At 46.5% G+C, this 22,479-nt stretch overlaps 1 protein-coding gene across 1 annotated transcript in view; it reads right to left on the bottom strand.

Moving 5' to 3' along the window:
• Positions 1 to 22,479, bottom strand: part of LOC128685844 (neural cell adhesion molecule 2-like) — a 367,732-nt gene that overhangs the window by 5,457 nt on the left and 339,796 nt on the right. Inside the window, exons 9-11 of the mRNA XM_053772544.2 lie at positions 19,885 to 20,044; positions 8,757 to 9,581; positions 3,561 to 3,691 (exon numbers count right to left, since the gene is read on the bottom strand). Of these exons, the coding sequence (XP_053628519.2) occupies positions 3,561 to 3,691; positions 8,757 to 9,581; positions 19,885 to 20,044 (1,116 nt within the window). The remainder of the gene's footprint in view (positions 1 to 3,560; positions 3,692 to 8,756; positions 9,582 to 19,884; positions 20,045 to 22,479) is intronic.

The raw sequence follows: 22,479 nt of genomic DNA, 5'->3' as shown, positions 1-22,479 counted from the left end.
CTCCCCTGTGTCATGCTCCTTCATCCCCTCTCATTACCTCCCCTGTGTCATGATCCTTCATTCCCTCCCATTACCTCCCCTGTGTCACGCTCCTTCATTCCCTCCCATTACTTCCCCTGTGTCATGCTTCTTCATTCCCTCCCATTACCTCCCCTGTGTCATGCTCCTTCATCCCCTCTCATTACCTCCCCTGTGTCATGCTCCTTCATTCCCTCCCATTACATCCCCTGTGTCAAGCTCCTTCATCCCCTCCCATTACCTCCCCTGTGTCACGCTCCTTCATCCCCCCATTACATCCCCTGTGTCAAGCTCCTTCATCCCCTCCCATTACCTCCCCTGTGTCACGCTCCTTCATCCCCCATTACCTCCCCTGTGTCATGCTCCTTCATCCCCTCTCATTACCTCCCCTGTGTCATGATCCTTCATTCCCTCCCATTACCTCCCCTGTGTCACGCTCCTTCATTCCCTCCCATTACTTCCCCTGTGTCATGCTTCTTCATTCCCTCCCATTACCTCCCCTGTGTCATGCTCCTTCATCCCCTCTCATTACCTCCCCTGTGTCATGCTCCTTCATTCCCTCCCATTACCTCCCCTGTGTCAAGCTCCTTCATCCCCTCCCATTACCTCCCCTGTGTCACGCTCCTTCATCCCCCATTACCTCCCCTGTGTCATGCTCCTTCATTACCCTCCCATTACCTCCCCTGTGTCACACTCCTTCATCCCCTCCCATTACCTCCCCTGTGTCACGCTCCTTCATCCCCTCCCATTACCTCCCCTGTGTCATGCTCCTTCATCCCCCCATTACCTCCCCTGTGTCATGCTCCTTCATCCCCCCATTACCTCCCCTGTGTCAGGCTCCTTCATCCCCTCCCATTACCTCCCCTGTGTCACACTCCTTCATCCCCTCCCATTACCTCCCCTGTGTCACACTCCTTCATCCCCTCCCATTACCTCCCCTGTGTCACACTCCTTCATCCCCGCCATTACCTCCCCTGTGTCTCGCTCCTTCATTCCCTCCCATTACCTCCCCTGTGTCATGCTCCTTCATCCCCCCATTACCTCCCCTGTGTCACACTCCTTCATCCCCTCCCATTACCTCCCCTGTGTCACGCTCCTTCATCCCCCCATTACCTCCCCTGTGTCTCGCTCCTTCATCCCCTCCCATTACCTCCCCTGTGTCACACTCCTTCATCCCCTCCCATTACCTCCCCTGTGTCACGCTCCTTCATCCCCTCCCATTACGTTCCCTGTGTCACGCTCCTTCATCCCCCATTACATCCCCAGTGTCACGCTCCTACCTCCCCTCCCATTACCTCCCCTGTGTTACGCTCCTTCATCCCCTCCCATTACCTCCCCTGTGTCACACTCCTTCATCCCCTCCCATTACCTCCCCTGTGTCACGCTCCTTCATCCCCCATTACATCCCCTGTGTCACGCTCCTTCATCCCCTCCCATTACCTCCCCTGTGTCATGCTCCTTCATCCCCTCCCATTACCTCCCCTGTGTCACGCTCCTTCATCCCCCCATTACCTCTGCTGTGTCATGCTCCTTCATCCCCTCCCATTACCTCCCCTGTGTCACGCTCCTTCATCCCCTCCCATTACCTCCCCTGTGTCATGGTCCTTCATCCCCTCCCATTACCTCCCCTGTGTCACGCTCCTTCATCCCCCCATTACCTCCCCTGTGTCACGCTCCTTCATCCCTCCATTACCTCCCCTGTGTCAGGCTCCTTCATCCCCCCCATTACCTCCCCTGTGTCACGCTCCTTCATCCCCTCTCATTACCTCCCCTGTGTCACGCTCCTTCATCCCCTCCCATTACCTCCCCTGTGTCACGCTCCTTCATCCCCCCATTACCTCCCCTGTGTCACGCTCCTTCATCCCCTCTCATTACCTCCCCTGTGTCACGCTCCTTCATCCCCCCATTACCTCCCCTGTGTCACGCTCCTTCATCCCTCCATTACCTCCCCTGTGTCACGCTCCTTCATCCCCTCTCATTACCTCCCCTGTGTCACGCTCCTTCATCCCCCCATTACCTCCCCTGTGTCACGCTCCTTCATCCCCTCTCATTACCTCCCCTGTGTCACGCTCCTTCATCCCCCCATTACCTCCCCTGTGTCATGCTCCTTCATCTCCCCATTACCTCCCCTGTGTCACGCTCCTTCATCCCCTCTCATTACCTCCCCTGTGTCACGCTCCTTCATCCCCCCATTACCTCCCCTGTGTCACGCTCCTTCATCCCTCCATTACCTCCCCTGTGTCACGCTCCTTCATCCCCTCTCATTACCTCCCCTGTGTCACGCTCCTTCATCCCCCCATTACCTCCCCTGTGTCACGCTCCTTCATCCCCTCTCATTACCTCCCCTGTGTCACGCTCCTTCATCCCCCCATTACCTCCCCTGTGTCATGCTCCTTCATCCCCTCCCATTACCTCCCCTGTGTCACGCTCCTTCATCCCCCCATTACCTCCCCTGTGTCACGCTCCTTCATCCCTCCATTACCTCCCCTGTGTCAGGCTCCTTCATCCCCCCCATTACCTCCCCTGTGTCACGCTCCTTCATCCCCTCTCATTACCTCCCCTGTGTCACGCTCCTTCATCCCCTCTCATTACCTCCCCTGTGTCAGGCTCCTTCATCCCCCCCATTACCTCCCCTGTGTCACGCTCCTTCATCCCCTCTCATTACCTCCCCTGTGTCACGCTCCTTCATCCCCCACATTACCTCCCCTGTGTCACGCTCCTTCATCCCCCCCATTACCTACCCTGTGTCACGCTCCTTCATCCCCTCCCATTACCTCCCCTGTGTCATGCTCCTTCATCCTCTCCCATTACCTCCCCTGTGTCATGCTCCTTCATCCCCTCCCATTACCTCCCCTGTGTCATGCTCCTTCATCCCCTCTCATTACCTCCCCTGTGTCAAGCTCCTTCATCCCCTCCCATTACCTACCCTGAGTCAAGCTCCTTCATCCCCTCCCATTACCTCCCCTGTGTCATGCTCCTTCATCCCCTCTCATTACCTCCCCTGTGTCATGCTCCTTCATCCCCTCTCATTACCTCCCCTGTGTCAAGCTCCTTCATCCCCTCCCATTACCTCCCCTGTGTCATGCTCCTTCATCCCCTCTCATTACCTCCCCTGTGTCATGCTCCTTCATCCCCTCCCATTACCTCCCCTGTGTCACGCTCCTTCATCCCCTCCCATTACCTCCCCTGTGTCATGCTCCTTCATCCCCTCTCATTACCTCCCCTGTGTCACGCTCCTTCATCCCCTCCCATTACCTCCCCTGTGTCATGCTAATTCATCCCCTCCCATTACCTCCCCTGTGTCACGCTCCTTCACAGTAGTGGCACAGTACTGCGACAATATCTATCGTACAGATAGATATAGTCTATCAGCGGGTGTTTCCACAGTCTATCTCTCGGGCAGAATAGAGAAGCAACTCAGTCCTGTTCCCAATTATGCCCAATTTTTTAAATAAAATCCCATTTAATTCTTCCTTTAACCTCTCAGGCCCTCTTCTAGTCTTCTGAAGAGGACCTCAAAGTGAAGTCGAAATATACTCTACCCGTCTTATCTTGTGTTGTATGGTGTGGAGGTGGTGCGTAGTGGTGTAGGGGACGGAGGCGCAGACGTGGACACTGCCAAAGCCACCTTCCTCTGGGGTAGTTGGGCTCTGACTCTGCACCCCTCCGTTACCTGCAGGGGAGAGGGACTCTCTCACACACAGCCGGAAGTCGATCCCTTCAGTTGACAGGTTGTCATTACATCAATCAACTCACTTAGACAACTCAATTAGTCAACTCAATCATCTCACTCACTAAGTCAACTCACTTAGACAACTCAATTAATCAACTCACTCAATCATCTCACTCACTCAGTCAACTCACTTAGACAACTCAATTAGTCAACTCACTTAATCAACTCACTTAGACAACTCAATTAGTCAACTCACTTAATCAACTCACTTAGACAACTCAATTAGTCAACTCACTTAATCAACTCACTTAGACAACTCAATTAGTCAACTCACTCAATCATCTCACTCACTAAGTCAACTCACTTAGACAACTCAATTAATCAACTCACTTAATCAACTCACTTAGACAACTCAATTAGTCAACTCACTCAATCATCTCACTCACTAAGTCAACTCACTTAGACAACTCAATTAGTCAACTCACTTAATCAACTCACTTAGACAACTCAATTAGTCAACTCACTCAATCATCTCACTCACTCAGTCAACTCACTTAGACAACTCAATTAGTCAACTCACTTAATCAACTCACTTAGACAACTCAATTAGTCAACTCACTCAATCATCTCACTCACTCAGTCAACTCACTTAGACAACTCAATTAGTCAACTCACTTAATCAACTCACTTAGACAACTCAATTAGTCAACTCACTCAATCATCTCACTCACTCAGTCAACTCACTTAGACAACTCAATTAGTCAACTCACTTAATCAACTCACTTAGACAACTCAATTAGTCAACTCACTCAATCATCTCACTCACTCAGTCAACTCACTTAGACAACTCAATTGGTCAACTCACTTAGTCAAGTCACTTACTTAACTAACTCAGCCAACTCATTCTCTCAGTCAACTCATCTTCAGGTGATAAGGTTCTCACAAATTATATTTCTCACAACTAATTCACCTTATTTTTTCTTTAACTAAACCGAATGTGGACAAACCTTTTTGTGTTACTAACTTAGCACGTTTCTCTCCCACAACTAAGCCACAAACACGTTTCTCTCCCTCACAACTAAGCAACATACACGTTTCTCACCCTCACAACTAAGCCACAAACACGTTTCTCTCCCTCACAACTAAGCAACATACACGTTTCTCTCCCTCACAACTAAGCCACAAACACGTTTCTTACCCTCACAACTAAGCCACAAACACGTTTCTCTCCCTCACAACTAGTCCACAAATACGTTTCTCTCCATCACAACTAGGCCACAAACATGTTTCTCTCCCTCACAACTAAACCACAAACACGTTTCTCTCTCTCACAACTAGGCCACAAACACGTTTCTCTCCCTCACAACCAAGCCACAAACACGTTTCTCACCCTCACAACTAAGCAACAAACACGTTTCTCACCCTCACAACTATGCCACAAACACGTTTCTCTCTCTCACAACTAGGCCACAAACACGTTTCTCTCCCTCACAACTAAGCCACAAACACGTTTCTCTCTCTCACAACCAAGCCACAAACACGTTTCTCACCCTCACAACTAAGCAACAAACACGTTTCTCTCCCTCACAACCAAGCCACAAACACGTTTCTCACCCTCACAACTAAGCCACAAACACGTTTCTCACCCTCACAACCAAGCCACAAACATGTTTCTCACCCTCACAACTAAGCAACAAACACGTTTCTCACCTTCACAACTAAGCCAAAAACACGTTTCTCTCCCTCACAACTAAGCCACAAACACGTTTCTCACCCACACAACTAAGCCACAAACACGTTTCTCTCTCTCACAACTAGGCCACAAACACGTTTCTCTCCCTCACAACTAAGCCACAAACACGTTTCTCTCCCTCACAACCAAGCCACAAACACGTTTCTCACCCTCACAACTAAGCAACAAACACGTTTCACTCCCTCACAACTAAGCAACAAACACGTTTCTCTCCCTCACAACTAAGCCACAAACACGTTTCTCTCCCTCACAACTAGGCGACAAACACGTTTCTCTCCCTCACAACTAAGCCACAAACACGTTTCTCTCCCTCACAACTAAGCCACAAACACGTTTCTCACCCACACAACTAAGCAACAAACACGTTTCTCTCCCTCACAACTAAGCAACAAACACGTTTCTCACCCTCACAACTAAGCAACAAACACGTTTCTGTCCCTCACAACTAAGCAACAAACACGTTTCTCACTCTCACAACTAAGCAACAAACACGTTTCTGTCCCTCACAACTAAGCAACAAACACGTTTCTCTCCCTCACAACTAAGCCACAAACACGTTTCTGTCCCTCACAACTAAGCAACAAACACGTTTCTCACCCTCACAACTAAGCAACAAACACGTTTCTCTCCCTCACAACTAAGCAACAAACACGTTTCTCTCCCTCACAACTAAGCAACAAACACGTTTCTCTCCCTCACAACTAAGCAACAAACACGTTTCTCTCCCTCACAACTAAGCAACAAACACGTTTCTCTCCCTCACAACTAAGCCACAAACACGTTTCTCTATCTCACAACTAAGCAACAAACACGTTTGTCTCCCTCACAACTAAGCAACAAACACGTTTCTCTCCCTCACAACTAAGCAACAAACACGTTTCTCTCCCTCACAACTAAGCAACAAACACGTTTCTCTCCCTCACAACTAAGCAACAAACACGTTTCTCTCCCTCACAACTAAGCAACAAACACGTTTCTCTCCCTCACAACTAAGCAACAAACACGTTTCTCTCCCTCACAACTAAGCCACAAACACGTTTCTCTCCCTCACAACTAAGCAACAAACACGTTTCTCTCCCTCACAACTAAGCAACAAACACGTTTCTCTCCCTCACAACTAAGCAACAAACACGTTTCTCTCCCTCACAACTAAGCAACAAACACATTTCTGTCTCTCACAACTAAGCAACAAACACGTTTCTCTCCCTCACAACTAAGCCACAAACACGTTTCTCTCCCTCACAACTAAGCAACAAACACGTTTCTCTCCCTCATAACTAAGCAACAAACACGTTTCTCTCCCTCACAACTAACAAACACGTTTCTGTCCCTCACAACTAAGCAACAAACACGTTTCTCTCCCTCACAACTAAGCCACAAACACGTTTCTCTCCCTCACAACTAAGCAACAAACACGTTTCTCTCCCTCATAGCTAAGCAACAAACACGTTTCTCTCCCTCACAACTAAGCAACAAACACGTTTCTCTCCCTCAAAACTAAGCCACAAACACGTTTCTCTCCCTCACAACTAAGCCACAAACACGTTTCATTGTTGTGGGTTAGTTTAACAGTGTTTTATGAAGGTTTCTGGAAGCCCTGTCTCTTACTGGCAGCGTTGACATAAAGATGGATAACTTAAGTTAGTGTTATCTGGCGAACTTAACTCTGTTAACTTCTGTTTTTCCTCAGTTTCCAACATACAAAGGTGCTTAAATATAGTGTGTGTAAATTGACCTACATGACACACAGACCTACATGACACACAGACCTACATGACACACACAGACTTATATGACATACACACACATCTACATGACACACACAGACTTACATGACATACACAGACCTACATGACACACACACAGACCTACATGACACACACACAGACCGACATGACATACACAGACCTACATGACACACACACATACCTACATGACACACACACACAGACCTACATGACACACAGACTTACATGACACACACAGACTTACATGACATACACACAGACCTACATGACACACACAGACTTACATGACATACACACAGACCGACATGACATACACAGACCTACATGACACACACACACAGACCTACATGACACATACACAGACCTACATGACACACACAGATTTACATGACACACACAGACCTACATGACACACAGACCTACATGACACACAGACCTACATGACACGCACACAGACCTACGTGACACACAGAGCTAAATGCACACACAGACCTACATGACACACACAGACCTACATGACACACACAGACCTACATGACACACACAGACCTACATGACACACACAGACCTACATGACACACACAGACCTACATGACACACAGACCTACATGACACGCACACAGACCTACATGACACACACAGACCTACATGACACACAGAGACCTACACGATACAGACCTACATGACACACACAGACCTACATGACACACACACAGACCTACATGACACACAGACCTACATGAAACACACACAGACCTACATGAAACACACACAGACCTACATGACACATACACAGACCTACATGACACACACAGACCTACATGACACACGCCTATATGACACACACAGACTTACATGGCACACAGACCTACATGACACACAGGCCTACATGACACACACAGACCTACATGACGCACACCTATATGACACACACAGACCTACATGACACACGCCTATATGACACACACAGACCTACATGACACACAGGCCTACATGACACACACAGACCTACATGACACACACAGACCTAGATGACACACACAGACCTACATGGCACACACAGACCTACATGGCACACACAGACCTACATGGCACACACAGACCTACATGGCACACACAGACCTACATGACACACAGACCTACATGACACACGCCTATATGACACACACAGACCTACATGACATACGCCTATATGACACACACAGACCTACATGACACACGCCTATATGACACACACAGACCTACATGACATACGCCTATATGACACACACAGACCTACATGACGCACACCTATATGACACACACAGACCTACATGACACACACAGACCTACATGACACACGCCTACATGACACACACAGACCTACATGACACAGACCCACGTAGACAAATCATCCTGACACTAAGACCTTCTTCAAATCTTATGAAGAACTTAGTGAGGCGTGAAAATAATCAATACTCATGTTGTGTCCAGGTTAATGATGCGTCAAGTAGGACCTGAATGTCATCTCTATCTTGCCTTATTTATATCTTAGAAATTTAAGGCTAAAATCTAAAAGTCTTACCGTTGGCAGGGATGAGGTCAGGATTCTTCTCGTCGAGGTCCCGAGTGTTAGTTAAAGACGTCTGCAACTGCAGTGTGACGGTCTTGCATTCTGGACGTCGCTTTTTCTTGAGGTTAACCACCATTAGTGCCACCAGTGCCACCAGCACCAGCGACCCCACCACTCCTACCACCACTGCCAGGATGGGTGTCATTACCACTAACTCTTCAGGAGGAGGTCTTACTGGAGCAGTGCGTCTCTCTGCCACGTCTTTAATAGTATAGCCAGTGAGATAACGCTTCTCACTGGAACCTCTATCATTGGCAGCGTAAGCATGCACGATGTAAGAAGTCCCAGGTTCGAGCCCCCGCAAGGTAAAATCCGGGGCGGAATTTTCTGTAATGTTGAGTAGCAAGCGTTGACTCACTGCCTCATAAACCTCCATAATAAATTTCTGCAGAAGGCCGCCGTCGTAGCCAGGCACACAGTGAACCTTCAGCGTCTCTGTCGTCTGGTTGGTAAGGTTACAGTTCTCAGGGGGATTAGGTTTGCCAGCAGCGATCACCTTGTATGAGCAGGGTATCTTCTGTCTGCCCAAGGCATTGCTGCCCCAACACAGTAAAGTGCCATAGTCGAGGTCTGTGCGGGCAACGTAAGACAAGGACGACTGGAGACCCTGTGTGGCCACGTGGTTCTCTGCGATGTCAACTACGTCACCGCTGCTGTTAAATCGCCAGAAGAAATGAACAACGGGAGGCACAGCGTCCAGACGGCAAGTGACCGACACTTCTTCGTTCTTAGCGGCGCCGTAGACGTGGACCTGTCCTGAGGCGCACACTGGGGCATCTGACGGCACCAAAACAAACTAATCAAGTAAACCCTGACAGCCAAATGTTATAGACGATAATGTGGTACACACACACACCGCTTTTAAAAAAGAATCACCAGGGAAAATGAATATTTCAGACTCTACGTCTATGTGAAGACTGTCTCCTTAAAAGGCAAAAATATTCATTCTGTCTTTGTGATTCTTTCAATAGATTTAAATGACACGTTGAGATTAAGACACATGCGCAACATCTGGGTATCTTTATTGTAGACGTTTCGCCATCCAGTGGCTTTATCAATACAAATTCTAGGACAAAACTTGAAGACAGTAGAACTATGTACAGAAGATGAGGTAATCAGTCCCTCAACCTAGGAGTAGGTGCGACGAGCACCATAGTCGTGGAGATTCTGAAGCAGAAGAAAGGATCCTGGCGCTTATATAGTAACGTCAGGTGTAGCAGACGAGGGCCTACCAGTGAATATGCCCTCGTCTGCTACACCTGACGTTACTATATAAGCGCCAGGATTCTTTCTTCTGCTTCAGAATCTCCACGACTATGGTGCTCTTCGCACCTACTCCTATGTTGAGGGACTGATTACCTCATCTTCTGTACATAGTTCTACTGTCTTCAAGTTATGTCCTAGAATTTGTATTGATAAAGCCACTGGATGGCGAAACGTCTACAATAAAGATACCCAGATGTTGCACATGTGTCTTACTCTCATCTTGTCGGTATTATATACCATTCGTACACAAATGACACGTTACATATTGCTGTAGCAGAAACACTGTTTATATTAAGACATATCACACTATGAATATTTAACAACAGTACAATCGATAAAAATGTTAAATATATAAATATATTAACGTTAAACGGTGATGATTAAATTAATATTTTTTATAAAGTTAAAACCCAGAAATTATACTTTTAATTAACTTACTGGTTTAATGTAAATGGTTTAGAAACAACACAAGTTGATAAATGAGACTATTGTTGGAACGTTTCGCCAGCCAGTGGCTTCGTCAGTTCATTACCGAGAAGATTGATGGACTGAACACATTGACTCCAGGTCGAGGGACTGATTACCTGCAACTCCTTATCTATCGTTATTCTTCTCTGTGTTGGACTGATGAAGCCATTAGTTGGCGAAACGTTTCGTCAATAAAGATTCCCAAATGTTGCAGAAGTTTTTCATTGTACAACGTGCAAATCTCCTCACAATATCTACAATCGTGTAGAGGTTGACCTCATTCTCACAGTCTGTAGAGGTTGACTCACAGTGTGTAGAGACTCACAATCCAGTGTAGAGGTTGAACAGCCATTAGTTGACCTCACAATCCAGTGTAGAGGTTGACGAAACGTTTAGAGGTTGACCTCACAATCCAGTGTAGAGGTTGACCTCACAATCCAGTGTAGAGGTTGACCTCACAGTCCAGTGTAGAGGTGACAGAAGAGGTTGACCTCACAGTCATTGACCTCACAATCCAGTGTAGAGGTTGACCTCACAATCCAGTGTAGAGGTTGACCTCACAATCCAGTGTAGAGGTTGACCTCACAGTCCAGTGTAGAGGTTGACCTCACAGTCCAGTGTAGAGGTTGACCTCACAGTCCAGACCTCACAGTCCAGTGTAGTGTTGACCTCACAGTCCAGTGTAGAGTTGACCTCACAGTCCAGTGTAGAGGTTGACCTCACAGTCCAGTGTAGTGTTGACCTCACAGTCCAGTGTAGTTGACCTCACAGTGACCTCACAGTCCAGTGTAGAGGTTGACCTCACAGTCCAGTGTAGTGTTGACCTCACAGTCCAGTGTAGAGGTTGACCTCACAGTCCAGTGTAGAGGTTGACCTCACAGTCCAGTGTAGTGTTGACATCACAGTCCAGTGTAGTGTTGACCTCACAGTCCAGTGTAGAGGTTGACCTCACAGTCCAGTGTAGAGGTTGACCTCACAGTCCAGTGTAGAGGTTGACCTCACAGTCCAGTGTAGAGGTTGACCTCACAGTCCAGTGTAGAGGTTGACCTCACAGTCCAGTGTAGTGTTGACATCACAGTCCAGTGTAGTGTTGACCTCACAGTCCAGTGTAGAGGTTGACCTCACAGTCCAGTGTAGTGTTGACCTCACAGTCCAGTGTAGAGGTTGACCTCACAGTCCAGTGTAGTGTTGACATCACAGTCCAGTGTAGTGTTGACCTCACAGTCCAGTGTAGAGGTTGACCTCACAGTCCAGTGTAGAGGTTGACCTCACAGTCCAGTGTAGTGTTGACATCACAGTCCAGTGTAGTGTTGACCTCACAGTCCAGTGTAGAGGTTGACCTCACAGTCCAGTGTAAAGGTTGACCTCACAGTCCAGTGTAGTGTTGACATCACAGTCCAGTGTAGTGTTGACCTCACAGTCCAGTGTAGAGGTTGACCTCACAGTCCAGTGTAGAGGTTGACCTCACAGTCCAGTGTAGTGTTGACATCACAGTCCAGTGTAGTGTTGACCTCACAGTCCAGTGTAGAGGTTGACCTCACAGTCCAGTGTAGAGGTTGACCTCACAGTCCAGTGTAGAGGTTGACCTCACAGTCCAGTGTAGCGTTGACCTCACAGTCCAGTGTAGAGGTTGACCTCACAGTCCAGTGTAGAGGTTGACCTCACAGTCCAGTGTAGAGGTTGACCTCACAGTCCAGTGTAGAGGTTGACCTCACAGTCCAGTGTAGAGGTTGACCTCACAGTCCAGTGTAGAGGTTGACCTCACAGTCCAGTGTAGTGTTGACCTCACAGTCCAGTGTAGAGGTTGACCTCACACTCCAGTGTAGTGTTGACCTCACAGTCCAGTGTAGTGTCACAGTCCAGTGTAGTGTTGACCTCACAGTCCAGTGTAGTGTTGACCTCACAGTCCAGTGTAGTGTTGACCTCACAGTCCAGTGTAGAGGTTGACCTCACAGTCCAGTGTAGTGTTGACCTCACAGTCCAGTGTAGAGGTTGACCTCACACTCCAGTGTAGTGTTGACCTCACAGTCCAGTGTAGTGTTGACCTCACAGTCCAGTGTAGTGTTGACCTCACAGTCCAGTGTAGTGTTGACCTCACAGTCCAGTGTAGTGTTGACCTCACAGTCCAGTGTAGTGTTGACCTCACAGTCCAGTGTAGTGTTGACCTCACAGTCCAGTGTAGAGGTTGACCTCACAGTCCAGTGTAGTGTTGACCTCACAGTCCAGTGTAGTGTTGACCTCACAGTAGTGTTGACCTCACAGTCCAGTGTAGTATTGACCTCACAGTCCAGTGTAGTGTTGACCTCACAGTCCAGTGTAGTGTTGACCTCACAGTCCAGTGTAGTGTTGACCTCACAGTCCAGTGTAGTCCAGTGTAGCGTGACCTCACAGTCCAGTGTACCTCACAGTCCAGTGTAGAGGTTGACCTCACAGTCCAGTGTAGTGTTGACCTCACAGTCCAGTGTAGTGTTGACCTCACAGTCCAGTGTAGAGGTTGACCTCACAGTCCAGTGTAGAGGTTGACCTCACAGTCCAGTGTAGTGTTGACCTCACAGTCCAGTGTAGTGTTGACCTCACAGTCCAGTGTAGAGGTTGACCTCACAGTCCAGTGTAGAGGTTGACCTCACAGACCAGTGTAGTGTTGACCTCACAGTCCAGTGTAGAGGTTGACCTCACAGTCCAGTGTAGTGTTGACCTCACAGTCCAGTGTTGACCTCACAGTCCAGTGTAGTGTTGACCTCACAGTCCAGTGTAGTGGTTGACCTCACACAATCCAGTGTAGTGGTTGACCTCACAGTCCAGTGTAGCGTTGACCTCACAGTCCAGTGTAGTGTTGACCTCACAGTCCAGTGTAGTGGCTGGCCTCATACAATCCAGTGTAGTGGTTGACCTCACAGTCCAGTGTAGTGGTTGACCTCACAGTCCAGTGTAGTGGTTGACCTCACACAATCCAGTGTAGTGGTTGACCTCACAGTCCAGTGTAGTGTTGACCTCGCACAGTCCAGTGTAATGGTTGACCTCACAGTCCAGTGTAGAGGTTGACCTCACAGTCCAGTGTAGTGGTTGACCTCACAATCCAGTGTAGAGGTTGACCTCACAGTCCAGTGAGGTCTTGCCCTCCCTACACCTGCTCTCCCTACACTTGCCGTCCCTACACCTGCTCTCCCTACACTTGCCCTCCCTACACCTGCTCTCCCTACACTTGCCCTCCCTACACCTGTTCTCCCTACACTTGCCCTCCCTACACCTGCTGTCCCTACACCTGTTCTCCCTACACCTGTTCTCCCTACACCTGTTCTCCCTACACCTGTCCTCCCTACACCTGCTGTCCCTACACCTGCCCTCTCTACACCTGCTCTCCCTATACCTGCCCTCCCTACACCTGCCCTCCCTTCACCTACCCTCCCTACACCAGCCCTCCCCCTACACCTGCTGTCCCTACACCTGCTCTCCCTACACCTGGCCACCCTACATCTGCCCTCCCTATACCTGCTGGTGATACCTGCCTGTATATCAATTTACTGTTGCCTCTCTCACACGAACGTACTGACAAGCTCTCTCTCGGGTCATCACATACAAGCAGTCATGCAGTTTTGATTTCCTTATGCCATAGAAACGATACAGTTTACGTGCAATAAAAGATTGGTAGGTACAGGACAAAGCCGCTAATATGCATTGTATTTCACACGTGTGCGAAGAGGCGGGGCCAGGAGCTATGAATCAACCCCTGCAACCACAACTAGGTGAGTACAACTAGGTTACCTGGAGGTTATTCCGGGTATCAACGCCCCCGCGGCCTGGTCCATGATCAGGCCTCCCGATGGATCAGGACCAGATCAACTAGGCTGTTACTGCTGGCCGCACGCAGTCCAACGTACTAGCCACAGCCCGGCTGATCCGGCACTGACTTTAGGTATCTGTCCAGCTCTCTCTTGAAGGCAGCCAGGGGTTTATTGGCAATTCCTCTAATGCTTGATGGGAGGCTGTTGAACAGTCTTGGGCCCCGGACACTTATGGTGTTTTCTCTTAGTGTACCAATGGCGCCCCTACTTTTAATTGGGGGCATTTTGCATCGCCTACCCAGTCTTATACTTTCGTAGGGAGTGATTTCTGTGTGCAGATTTGGGACCATTCCTTCCAGGATTTTCCAAGTGTAGATTATGATATATCTCTCCCTCCTGCGTTCCAACGAGTGCAAGTCAAGTGCTTCCAAGCGTTCCCAGTAGTTAAGGTGCTTGACAGAACTTATACGTGCAGTAAAGAATCTCTGTACACTCTCTAGATCAGCAATTTCACCTGCTTTGAATGGAGATGTTAATGTACAGCAGTATTCCAGCATAGAGAGAACAAGTGATTTGAAAAGGATCATCATTGGCTTGGCATCTCTCGTTTTGAACGTTCTCATTATCCATCCTATCATTTTCTTTGCACTTGTGATCGTGGCACTGTTGTGATCCTTGAAAGTGAGATCCTCAGACATTACTACTCCCAGGTCCCTTACATTATTTTTCCGCTCTATTGTATGGCCAGAGTCTGTAGTATACTCTGTTCTAGTTATTATCTCCTCCAGTTTTCCATAACGTAGTAGTTGGAATTTGTCCTCATTGAACATCATATTGTTTACCGTTGCCCACTGGAAAACTTTGTTTATATCTTCTTGGAGGTTAACCGCGGCCTCAGCAGATGATAGCCTTATGCAGATCCTAGTATCATCCGCAAAGGATGATACGGTGCTATGATGTATATCTCTGTCTATGTCTGATATGAGGATGAGGAATAAGAAGGGGGCGAGGACATAGGAAAGTATTGGTTTGGAAATAGGGTAGTTGATGAGTGGAACAGTCTACCTAGTTGGGTTATTGAGGCTAGGACTTTGGGTAGTTTCAAATTTAGGTTGGATAAGTACATGAGTGGGAGGGGTTGGATTTGAGTGGGACTTGCACATCAGAGCTTATTTCTTGGGTAGCATTGAAAATTGGGTTGGGCAAATGTTTTGTTAGTGGGATGAATTGTAAAGGACCTGCCTAGTATGGGCCAACAGGCCTGCTGCAGTATTCCTCCTTTCTTATGTTATGTACTTATGAGAACTGTGCCTTGTGGAACAGAGCTCTTCATATGTTTTATGGCAATATAAACTGCAGTATAATGTGATCCTTTATTGACTACTGTGGGCCAAGTTACCTGGGGTGGAAGGAACGCGAGTAGCCAGCTGAGGTCAGGTTCATCTATGATGTACCGAGTGGGGTTATAGAGTCTAAAAACTTGGGTAGCTTGGAAAGGAGATTGGATAAGTTGTGAGCGACCTTCTACAGTGTATGTGGGATAGCTGGAGAAGTTTCTTGGCAAGTGGTTCAGCTATGTTATAGAAGCCACTATTCTGGTTGAAGTTGTCGGATATAGAAATGAGTGATGATTCCAGGATTCTTCGGTATTGAGTGTTGTCTTCTGTGGCGATAAGTCTTGAGTTTCTGTAGTTTATCAAGTGGTTGTGTGAGTTACGGTGTTGTACGCAGGCATTCCTTGTGTCGTCAGACCTGCTTGCGTATTGGTGTTCTGAAACACGTGTTTGGAGGTCCCTTGATGTTTCGCCCACGTATAACTTGTTGCAGTCATTACAAGGGATTATGTATACCCCTGCAGAGGATGGAGGCTTGTCCTGCCTACTACTGGTGATGTCCTTGATGGTCGTGGTTGTGGAGGTAGATACTTGGAATGATGTTTTGGCAAAGATGTTGGAAACATGTTTGGCAATGGAGTTGGTGGGAAGGACTATGTATCTCTTCTCGTCAGTGTCTTCTCTGGGTGTGTTGAAGATGTTTAATGCTCGCCGTCTGCAGTCTCTGATGAAGTGACGAGGATAGTGGAGTTTAGAAAATATTTGTTCAATTATAGTGCATTCTTCCTCAAGGAACTCGTTGCTGCAGATTCTGAGTGCACGCAGGAAGAAGCCTATAATTACACCACGTTTGGTTTTGGTGTCGTGGTGAGAGTAGAAGTGGAGAAGATCGTTTTGGTTGGTGGGTTTTCGATAGACTTTAAAACGAAGTTCGTGGTCAGCTTTGCAGAGCAGGACATCAAGGAAAGGAAGAGTGTTGTCGACTTCTTCTTCAAGTGTGAACTGGATTGAAGGCTCGACCTGGTTGAGCTTGTCTTGGAGAGCTTGAACGTTGAAGCGTTTAGGAGTTATGAGGAGAATGTCGTCAACATAACGGAGCCAGGTGACAGACGAAGGAATAATGGTGGAGAAACGTTCGGCTTCTAGATGTTCCATGTATAGGTTCGCCAGGACTGCACTGAGTGGCGAACCCATGGGTAGTCCAAAAGTCTGCTGAAAGAGGTGATTTTCGAAAGAGAAACACGTAAAGCCAACACATAGTTCAACAAGGTCGATGAAATCGCTGGCTGGAATGGGAAGATCAAGTGAATCGTCAATTTTTCTGCGCAAGAGATCGATGGCTTGTGTAGTAGGTACTTTGGTGAATAGGGAAGTCACGTCAAGGCTGGAAAGTTTCTTGTTCCTGATGTTGATGTTGCGAATGCGATTGAGAAGATCACCTGAGTGTTTGAGATGTGCTGGACTGATAGTGCCCAAGAGTTTAGAGAGGTGTTTGGCGAGAATTCCTGAGAGCTGGTGGGGAGCACTGCCTATTCCCGAGGATATGGGCCTCAGTGGGATACCAGGCTTGTGAGTCTTTGGCAGGCCGTACATTCTGGCAGGTCTGGGGTTGCTGGGCATGGTGTGCAGAAGTTTCTTCCCTTGTTCTGAGCCCCTCAGAATGCGGCGAGTCCTTTGAAGAAAAGTTTTAGTAAGGTTGTCCACTTGGTTAGTTGTGAGAGGTTTGTAGGTATCTGGGTCATTAAGTATACATCTGCATTCTGATTTTCTTCCAGTGCATCGAAGGCCACATCATAGTGATCCAGTAGTTGTGATAGGCAGGAGCGACCTGCCCTGAACCCATGTTGCCCTGAATTGTGCAGATTTTGGGAATCCAGGTGATTTGCAATCCTGCTTCTTAGCACTCTTTCAAAGATTTTTATGATGTGGGACGTCAGAGCTATTGGTCTATAGTTCTTAGCTAATGCTTTGCTGCCACCTTTATGGAGTGGGGCTATATCCGTTGTTTTAAGTGACTGTGGAATTTCACCCATGTCCAAGCTCCTCCTCCATAGTGTACTTAGGGCACGCGAGAGGGGTTTCTTGCAGTTCTTAATGAAAACAGAGTTCCACGAGTCTGGGCCCGGGGCTGAGTGCATAGGCATGTTGTCAATGGCTTTTTTGAGATCTATAATAAAGTTGGTAGAATTACCGACAATATGTAAAGTAGGACACAAGTGCAACTAATGTGACATTTCATTGTGGCAACGTTTCGCTCTCCAGGAGCTTTATCAAGCCATTACAAACAATACATGGACACAGGGTATATATAGGCTCAGAGTGAGGTGCAATACTAGTGAGGTACCATTTCGATGTTCACTAGTGGTGGTAGTAGTAGTAGTAGTAGTAGTGACAAAAGTAATACAATATGGTAGAGCAATTAATTCGTACATGAGAAAAAGGATATAAAAGCTTGGGTAACATAAAAATATTTGTCCAACCTATTTTTATGTTACCCAAGTAATAGCTTTTATATCCTTTTACTCTTGTACGAATCAATTGCTCTATCATATTGTATTACTTTTGTCACTACCACTACTACTACTACTACTACTACTACCACCACTAGTGAACATCGAAATGGTACCTCACTAGTATTACGCTTCACTCTGAGCCTATATATACCCTCTGTGTCCATGTATTGTTTGTAATGGCTTGATAAAGCTCCTGGAGAGCGAAACGTTGCCACAATAAAATGTCACATTAGTTGCACTTGTGTCCTTTTACTTTTTCGAAATCTATCGGAGTTAGGGTAATGTCGGAAATCTGGCATACATTTATGGAGTTTTGAGGCTCATTCATGAAGAAATCATTTGGGTCGTCGATCCTCAGACCGATTAGTGGTTCACTAAACACAGAGTCATACTGGGATTTCAATATTTCACTCATTTCCTTGTTGTCATCTGTGTAAGTCCCATCCTGTCTGAGTAAGGGCCCAATACTAGATGTGGTATTTGCCTTGTTTTTGGCATATGAAAAGAAATATTTTGAATTTCTTTCAATTTTACTAATAGCTTTAAGCTCCTCCTGTCTCTCCTGGTTCCTGTAAGAGTCATTTAACTTAAGTTCGATAGTTTCCACTTCCCTGGTCAGCGCCTCCTTTCGTGTATCAGATATTCCAACACTCCTGAGGAGCTCAGTGACTCTTCGTCGTCTTCTGTAGAGGGAGTGTCTTTCTCTCTCCAGTTTACTCCTGCTCTTCTTCTTTCTTAGGGGAATATGCCTAGAACATGCTTCAGCTGCCAGAAAGTGGATCCTTTCAAGGCACTGGCTTGGATCCATGTCATTTAAGATATCTTCCCAACATGTTTCGTTTACGACATGGTTTACCTGGTCCCAGTTGATGTTCTTGTTGTTGAAGTTGTATTTTGTGAAGACACCTTCACAGGTACATGCATTCTGCTGATAAGGACCCCTATGCATGTACGTCTGGACTTTGATTAGGTTGTGATCGGAATTAATTGTTTTTGATATTGTTATGTCTCTTATCAGGTCCTCATTATTTGTGAAGATAAGGTCAAGTGTGTTTTCTAGTCTTGTTGGCTCCACTATTTGCTGGCTTAAGGTGTGTTTTTCGCAGAGACTTAGTAGCTCATGTGTGTGTGACCTTTCATCTGCGCTACCTCCGGGGATTGTTTCAGCTATAACATTATTTGCTGCATTCTTCCATTTTGTATGCCTTAGGTTGAAATCACCAAGCAGTAAGATGTTTGGGGATGGAGCTGGAAGGTTTTCCAGACAGTAATCAATTTTCAGTAGCTGTTCCTTGAACTGTTGGGAGGTTGCATCTGGTGGCTTATATACAACCACAATGACACCTAGGTGAGTACAACTAGGTGAATACACCTAGACGAGGACAACTAGGTGAATACACCTAGGTGAGTACAACTAGGTGAATACACCTAGATGAGTACAACTAGGTGTATACACCTAGGTGAGTACAACTAGGTGAATACACCTAGACGAGTACAACTAGGTGAATACACCTAGGTGAGTACAACTAGGTGAATACACCTAGACGAGTACAACTAGGTTAGTATACACATACACCGTAGAAAGCAGTGGCGGTCATAGATATTGGTAAATAGATATGCATGCACGCGCGCGCACACACACACACACACACACACACACACACACACACACACACACACACACACACACACACACTAAAATTCATATTGGTCTTACATTGAACTCTGAGGACGACTGCATTACTCTGACCGTCTCCCTCGATGTTAGAGGCCACACAGGTATACAGACCAGTTTGTTGACGACGGACTCTCTGGATCACCAGACTCTGGTTACTGACGATCACTCCTGCAGACACGTTGTGTTGCACCTGCACTCCCTGCAACACCACCAACACACCAGACACACAACAGTGTATTATGATCAATGTAAAACAAAGGGACGATTGAATGAACGGTGATGGAAAATGTTTTAAAATCTGGAATATCAATTTTTTGAGGGTAAGAGTTGAATTTATTTCGATTTTCAGTTCCTGGAGGAGTAAATATTTGTTTATACTAATAAACATATTTCATTAGAAAAAAATTACAATAAAAGCTTTACAACTTATAAAAGAAAACATTGTATTAAATATTCTGACTTGACTCACGAAATCGTAATGACACGATTGTAAACAAACCATATCACGGATGGGGTTAGAACCCGTGGTATCGTTTGTTTAAATATTCTAACTTATTATGATGTAAAACAAATCCGGAGAAGAACGAGAAGGAATAATACAGAAAACTGACATGTTGATAAAAGAAACATTTGTCTTAGTTATCAAGAAATAAAATGTGTGTGAAAGAATAAGATGAATAGAAATAAAAGTGGAAAATGGAGGTGAAAGTAAGAAAGATGATGTAAGAAACTTATATATGCATGCAAGAATCGAGAACAAACGATACAAGATGTAAAACAACCACGGGGGAAGTTGAATGATAGCTCTAGGCCTTCCGTATTGCAAACACACCAGGAGCTTGCAGAAATGAGCAGGAAGGCCAGGTAAAAGCGTTCAAGGGAACGACTCGAGCTAGAATGACATGGCATCAAGCAGACCAGTGCCAGGTGCCAGACAGATGAAAGCAAGATAATATAATATCCTTTCTTCTACCAGTACATGTACAAGGTATACAGACCATAGCTGACATCAATGACATACTACTATATAGAAAGCCGCTTGTTATGCTGAGTATTTCCCGCAAATTAGGTCAATTTTGTCCCAGGATGCGACCCACACCAGTTCACTAACACTCAGGTACCCATTTTACTGATGGGTGAACGTGGACAACCGGTGTCAGGAAACACGCCCAGTGTTTATACTCTCACCGGGAACTGAACCCGGACCCTCACCGTGTGAAGCGAGAGCTTTTGCCACCAGGCCACAGGGCACCAGTAGCAGTAGAGGTATATCGTAAGCCATCAACATTAAATATTTAGTAATAACCTAGCGACCTCAACATTAATGACACGGCAATCACCAACATACTGTCAAACTTCAGACCGCATTATAAAAGACTTAAATATTCTGATCTCAAAGCAAAAAAGAGGGAAGACCCTCCTATTTCCAGAAGCTGGCCCGGCACACCCTCAGGTAAACGCTGGTTTACCAATGATAGTCAATTTGTCAGTGTAGAGCTGCACTGATGACAATCTAGCAAGTTAAGGTATGAGTCCCCCTTCAGGTTGTGTACAATGCGTTCAGGTATAAAATAGAGGAAAATATAAATAATGAATAGGAAATAACCAAGAATAGGGAAAAATTTACCAATGAATAGTAAAAAACAAAACTAAACTAAAGAATAGGAAAAAAGAAAATAAACCAAAGACCAGGAAAATAAGTAAAAAACGTAGGTTAAATATGAAATAAGTCTTCCCTGAAACCTTCTCATCTGCTTAGTCAGAATTACACAGAAAAACCATTCAATTTTTAAGAGATTTCAATGGAAACTAAAGAGATATTTAATGTTTCTGTGTTATGAATCACTGGAGGCCCGTGTGTGTGTGTGTGTGTGTGTGTGTGTGTGTGTGTGTGTGTGTGTGTGTGTGTGTGTGTGTGTGTGTGTGTGTGTACTCACCTAGTTGAGGTTGCAGGGGTCGAGTCCAAACTCCTGGCCCCGCCTCTTCACTGGTCGCTACTAGGTCACTCTCCCTGAACCGTGAGCTTTATCATACCTCTGCTTAAAGCTATGTATGGATCCTGCCTCCACTACATCGCTTCCCAAACTATTCCACTTACTGACTACTCTGTGGCTGAAGAAATACTTCCTAACATCCCTGTGATTCATCTGTGTCTTCAACTTCCAACTGTGTCCCCTTGTTGCTGTGTCCCATCTCTGGAACATCCTGTCTTTGTCCACCTTGTCAATTCCTCTCAGTATTTTATATGTCGTTATCATGTCCCCCCTATTTCTCCTGTCCTTCAGTGTCGTCAGGTTGATTTCCCTTAACCTCTCCTCGTAGGACATACCTCTTAGCTCTGGGACTAGTCTTGTTGCAAACCTTTGCACTTTCTCTAGTTTCTTTACATGCTTGGCTAGGTGTGGGTTCCAAACTGGTGCCGCATACTCCAATATGGGCCTAACGTACACGGTGTACAGGGTCCTGAACGACTCCTTATTAAGATGTCGGAATGCTGTTCTGAGGTTTGCCAGGCGCCCATATGCTGCAGCAGTTATTTGGTTGATGTGCGCTTCAGGAGATGTGCCTGGTGTTATACTCACCCCAAGATCTTTTTCCTTGAGTGATGTTTGTAGTCTCTGGCCCCCTAGACTG

This window comes from Cherax quadricarinatus, unplaced genomic scaffold (assembly GCF_038502225.1).
Source record: "Cherax quadricarinatus isolate ZL_2023a unplaced genomic scaffold, ASM3850222v1 Contig10, whole genome shotgun sequence".
Lineage (NCBI taxonomy): Eukaryota > Metazoa > Arthropoda > Malacostraca > Decapoda > Parastacidae > Cherax > Cherax quadricarinatus.
The sequence above is the reverse complement of the archived record's forward strand: the minus strand, read 5'-3'. Positions and strand labels throughout refer to the sequence as shown.